The sequence below is a fragment of the Onychomys torridus genome, chromosome 17, assembly GCF_903995425.1.
Source record: "Onychomys torridus chromosome 17, mOncTor1.1, whole genome shotgun sequence".
NCBI classification, from domain to species: domain Eukaryota; kingdom Metazoa; phylum Chordata; class Mammalia; order Rodentia; family Cricetidae; genus Onychomys; species Onychomys torridus.
The window spans coordinates 27,861,785-27,867,784 of NC_050459.1; the positions used below are offsets into that span (position 1 = coordinate 27,861,785).

General features: G+C 47.5%; 1 protein-coding gene across 4 annotated transcripts in view; it reads left to right on the forward strand.

Annotated features, from left to right (window-relative positions):
- Gtf2e2 (general transcription factor IIE subunit 2) overlaps window positions 1-4,296 on the forward strand; it is a 50,990-nt gene extending 46,694 nt beyond the window's left edge. For all 4 annotated transcript variants that reach the window (XM_036166417.1, XM_036166418.1, XM_036166416.1 and 1 more), the window contains 2 exons: window positions 826-941; window positions 2,638-4,296. In XM_036166417.1, the coding sequence (XP_036022310.1) occupies window positions 826-941; window positions 2,638-2,754 (233 nt within the window). In that variant the 3' untranslated portion in view covers window positions 2,755-4,296. The remainder of the gene's footprint in view (window positions 1-825; window positions 942-2,637) is intronic.
- Window positions 4,297-6,000: the final 1,704 nt, after the last annotated feature.

The following is a 6,000-nucleotide window of genomic DNA, read 5'->3' on the forward strand; positions in this document are numbered from 1 at the left end:
GTAGGCTGACTGGGCTGGTAATGAGCTTGGTTATTAAAGCTGTCTTGGGAGAATTAAAGTGCACAGATTTTCGTTTTGTGCATGTCCAATACAGGAGTGACTGTGGAGGCTAGACCCTGCCTTTCTCCTTGGTTCCATCTGGAGTATTTCTCCACCTACCCGAGTCTGTTCTTTTCCTTTTCCTCACTTAACGATGCCTTGCTTAGCAGACTTCAAAGGAAGGAAAAGAAGATGTAAACAAGGCCTTGTTACAGTGCCTGACCCCCATCTCAAGCTTTGGGGCCCCCTCTCCCAGAATGCTTCTTTGTATCAGTGCAAAGGTGGAGTACACTGAGCGCAGGGCTTTGAGCCAGTATTTGAAGAATTTGCCCCAAAAGGAGGGAAGTGATTTTAGGAGTGGGTGTTAGCTGCGCCTCTTCCCTGGAAGATGGGAGATGCTTCAGCCACACCACCCTTCTCTTACTGTTCCTGAAAAGTAGAGCTGCCTTGCAGATCAGGGGCCCTTCCGGGCTTTGCCCAGCCCTGGAATATTCTTGCCTCCCCAACCCACTCCTCCTTCCTCCTCCCTTGTTCTTTGTGGAGAGAGTGTCTCACTATGTATCCTGTCTTCTTGGAATTGGCTCCATTAGGCCAGGCTATCCTTGAACTCACAGAGGACGGCCTGCTCTGCCTCTCGAGTGCTACATTAAACGTATTTCTTGGTTTTATAGTGAACTCTCAGTTGTGCTAATTAGTTAGGCCCAGGGCAGACAATATTCAGGGTGAACTTTGATGACCATGGTTTGTAAAAATCCATGATGAAATAACTGCTGTCTTGTTGTATAGAGTTCCAGAAACTGTGGAGGAGTGTCACTGTGGACTCAATGGATGAGGAGAAAATCGAAGAGTATCTGAAGCGACAGGGGATTTCTTCCATGCAGGAATCTGGACCAAAGAAAGTGGTATGTAACCTCTGGAAAGCAGTTAGTCTCTGCTTCTCCTCCTCCTCTGACAAGTGAGCCTGTGATTCCCTGTGTTTTCTCTGGGCCTCATGCATTGACTTGGCCGGATAAAGCTGGTCATGTCTGATGTACTGAGACCAGTGAACCCGCCTGTCCTGATGCCCCTGGCCTGGCAGAGCTTCTCACCATCCTCCAGCCTGTCTCAGCCTTTGACTTTGGAACTCCAGCCACACCTGTCCTTCCTTCAGGGCCTAGTGCTTGTCATCTCTAGACCTGGGCACTTCCCTGGTGTCATCCTCATGGGGCTGGTCTGTCTGCTCCTCCATTTCCTCCCCTGCCCCTTCATGTTGATGTCCTGCTGACCCTGGATCATCCTGTTCTCGGAACCACGGATATTTGTCTTTATAGCTTTTTTGTTCGGCTCCTGTGGATATTAAAATGAAGGCTGGGAAGTCCCCAGTACCTGTTACCCACTAATCTGTAGTCCAAGAACAGCGGGGGCAAAGATGTACCGGCACCCTAGACTTGGGGCACTGCCCTCTCCCCTTCCCTTGCATGCTTTATAGCTTTTAGTTTTTCCTCTTTTAAAAAATGTCGTTCTCGGCCGGGCGGCAACAGTGGCACACGCCTTTGATCCCAGCACTCGGGAGGCAGAGGCAGGCGGATCTCTGTGAGTTGGAGGCCAGCCTGGGCTACAGAGCGAGATCCAGGACAGCCAGGGCTACACAAAGAAACCCTGTCTGGGGGTTGGGGGAGATATCTCTCTCTCTCTCTCTCTCTCTCTCTCTCTCTCTCTCACACACACACACACACACACACACACACACACACACACACACACACACCCCACCCCTTAATACTTTATCAGATATTGTTCAGAGTTTCCTAAAGGTGAGATCTCAGGTCTACAGAACATAGAATATTGCACAGCTTCGTGTGCCTGTGCTTTTTCTAGCTTTGTTATTCATCACTATTTGCCATGTTACCTTGAGCTCACTTTTTCAACTCCAAGTGGCAAGTACTTTTTAGACCTGTAGTGGAGACAAAGCACAGAAACTCACTGCCTCTTTCTTACTTTACGGACTCAATGCCTAGCATTTGTAGCTAGAGAGTTTTCTCCGGGTCCCACCAAGCCCTGTCAGTCTGACAGCCCACTTATAAAATAAACACACAGATGCTTATATTACTTGTAAACTGTATGGCCGTAGCAGGCTACTTGCTATCTGTTCTTATACCTTAAATTAACCCGTTTCTGTTAGTCTGTAAGCTGCCACCTGGCTCGTGGCTTACCCCGGTACCTTACATCTTGTCATGGCGGCGGCTGGCAGCGTCCCTCCTGCCTTCCTGTTCTCCCCATTCTCCTCTCTCAGTCCCGCCTGTACTTCCTGCCTGGCTACTGACCAATCAGTGTTTTATTTACCAGTGAGTCATCCACAGCAAGCATCGTTGTGCTGCACTTTTGTGCCCTACCTGTTATTCCAGTGGGGTTTGTGCCTTGTGGTATCAGGGCACCAGGGCTGGTTGGAGGCTGGGTGTGTGCTGTGATGGGGTATGTAAGGCCAGACCTCCAAGCAGGAGAAAGGAATGGGCTCCAGACCCGGAGTCTCTGCTGCTGGTCTCTGGACTTGCTCAGTCACTCTCTACTGTCATGTCCCCCAGAGTCACTGTCACGTTCCCTGTCTTCCTTTTCTTGCAGGTCTCCATTCAGAGAAGGAAAAAGCCCGCTTCACAGAAGAAGCGGCGGTTCAAGACCCACAATGAACACTTGGCTGGAGTGCTGAAGGATTACTCAGACATTACCCCTGGCAAATAAGGACCATTTCTATCCTCAGACAAGGCTACAGACACACTGTCAAGATCTTTCCTGATGCTTGGGGTCTGAAGACTTTCTGCCTTCCGTCTGCTCCTCAGGACTCAGGAGCAGTTGAGTTTACAGAGCAGGAGCAGATTACCAAACGCAGCTGTCGTTCCCCAGCACACTCGTGGGGACAGTTCCTGTTAGCTCCTGCCGTTGCTGGTTTATATTTTCTAGAAAGACACGTAGCATGGCATGCAGGTGTCTTTGCTATTTGTCTCGATTTCTAGATGGTTCTTGATTCCATGTTTTCTCGATTGCTTTAGAACAGGTTGGCAGATAGTGCTGAATGCAATATTTCTTTATTCCAACCGAAAATATTTATAATAAAATCATTTGTAGGAGGATCTTTAAGAAGTTAGGAAATTCAGTTTGTCTTTCTTAATTCTTGGAAATAGCAGGGAACAGCCACAGTCACTGATTGCTTGCGTGGGTGTTTGGGATGTCCCAAAGATTGGAGTCAGTACTGTTGGCAAGTGTGTGGATTTCATCTTTGGAACACAGGGTATGACTCTGGTTAGTAAGCTAAGCAATAAAATTACACTAAACGTGACTGTTAACGTTTTCTTTAAAAAGGCTAGGTATTTAGTAAGTTGGAGTCATGATTTGCTACCATCTTGAACAAGGATTAGGAGACGCCTCTTGCCAGTCTGAAGGTGAGCGTCACCTCAGCCCAGGTCTCAGGGGGCTGCCCTGGCCATTCCTGGTGGAGGATTCTCTGTCACCTGGTCCTGGTCCAGTTCAGTGAGAGCCGTTACCAAGTGTGTGTGAAGTTTCAGGGTTTCCACTTGGACTTGTAAACAGGCATGTTCTTACCTGACCTTTCATGACTTGTCCTGCTCCTTTGTGTTGATTATCAGAGGTTTCCTCTCACCCATTGAAATGGTATTATGGGAATATAAAAAACAAGTTTAATATTCTCAGAAAAGGGGGGACAGTACCCCAAAGCATTGGGCTTCTGATGATAATACTTTCTATCCATCTCATGTCATCTACATGCATTACCTTTCTTACCTCCAAGCCCCAAAATATGGTCTAAGAAGATGTCACGTTGTGGCTCCCACATAATTAGAAAATAAGAAACTTACCGTCTTGTTTTGTGTCTGAAGGTTTTTGCTGGTAAGGATCTATAATGGTAAGGATCTACAAGGCATCAAATTTTTCCTCATAAATCTAGAACTCCATCTCCCTGCAGATGCCTGTTTGCAAACCATGTCCCCCAAGCTAAGTTACGGGCCAGGTCTGGAAGGGAAGTCTGTGTGTTTCAAAGGCCTTGTCTGGCTTTAAGGAGGCAGACTCCAGACTTCCTGGACAGGTAGGTGCTCAGATATATGTCCACTGCCAGGCCCGAGCCTAGGGACTCTAGCTGAGCCTGCTCTTGTTTGTTTCTTGGGGACTGGCCTGATAATTGATTTTAATTTCTTGCCTCTCTTCACAGAAATGAAGACATTGAAATCTAGAAAAATAAAGTATCTTGCTATTTGCTAGACTTGTACATTTTATAATTTTGTTTCATTCACTTGCATTGTCTTGCAAATATTGTTCTTGTGTGAATATTCTCTCTGCTGAGGTACTGGGACGGCATCCCCGGGTGATGTGTGGGGAGTAGACAGTCCTGTGGGAGACTTGAGAGCCTGGTTGTGTTCAGTGGCTCTGATCAAAAGAATGGATTCTGGCAGCAGGTCTTCTGGGTGACTGAAGACATCCCCCAGCAATTCCAAGTGGAAGTCTGATCTCACCTCTGCCGGTTGCTGCCGGATCTGCTGCCATTTAGAAGCGAGTGGGACTGGGCAAGGCTGAGAGAGTTAAAAGGCTGGGACAGTCTTCAGTGCATCTGATCTATAATTCATCATAATCACAAGAGGCTTTTAGGGGCTAGTTAAGAGAAATGTAGTTGAGCTTAGACAAAGTCTAAAAATGAACCTCTGCCGGCTGCTGCTGTCACAGCCTGTAAATGTGGTCAGGTGATGGTCCGACCCAGGGGATGGAGAAACACTCGATCCTTGTTGGAGTACTCGGGGAAGAGCAGTGTAGGAACTCCTAGGACTTCTGGGGAGCCTGTGCGAGTACAGCCCTGCATTTCTCTTGTGAGCTCTTTGTTTGAGATCACTAGAGCAGAAGCGTGTTCTGAGTATAGGCGCTCAAGGGACAAGTACATTTGGATTTCTGAATTTTCCGATTCTTGTAATGGCAGGTATCTGAGACATAGAGAAACTTAGCGTCCCCTTTCTTTCTTGTTACTGCTTTGAAATGATTCGTTTGGGGAAGGTTGGGGTTTTCTCAGGTTTGGCTGATTGTTGTTAGCTAGCTGACACGAGTGCAGTGGCTAGGGACTAGCAGTGACCTGCTGTTCATGGTATTGCTGTCTTTGGAGCTGCATGTAGGACGGTTGTTGGCCAGTGGGTCTGTCCTGAGCGATCAGTAGGTGTTCACAAAAGGGAGGACCAGTGGGGCCTTGGAAACCCTCTCAACACCAGGCTGTGGCCCATCTTGTGAATTTGGGGAGAGCATGCTGTGGAAAGACAAACTGGGATAGGGCCGGACACTGTAGCACTGCCCCTCTTCTGTTTCTAGAGTTAAAGCACATTTTCCTTTATGAGAGTTTTCCCCCAGAAATAAGTCTGTGTGGCTGGTCCATGACCATACTACCTTAAACATGTCTGACCTTGGAAGCTGAGTGTGGTCTTCGTGGTTAATACTTGCATGGGAGAAATAAGTCTCTCTTTAGTAGATTGACAGGGCCCTCTGGAAGTATGGGCTGCAGTATGGCCCAGCCCCACTGGTTTGGAAGTTGGTTAGTGTATTCCTTTGACCTCATGCTCTCAAGACTGGTGAAAGGCCAGTGAGGTTTCACCCGCACAGAACACTGCGTGCACACAGCTCTGGGTTCAAGCCCTGGAAACAAAACAAAAATGTATGTCAAAAGGGATACCTGACTGTGAGCTGATGCATACCTTTAATCCCAGCACTTGTGAGGCAGAGGCAGGCAGATCTGAGTTGGAGGTCAGCCTGGTCTTCAGAGTAAGTTCCAGAATAGCCAGGGCTACACAGAAAAATCCTGTCTTCAAAAAACAAACAAACAAACAAAAAAACCCTCAAAACAGAAAGTGGTAATTGAGCAAACTACAGCCTGAATTTGGTGAGGCCAGTTCTAGAAATGTCAAAAAGCAGGTGTACTTTTGCACTTGACACTGAATGTGTTTG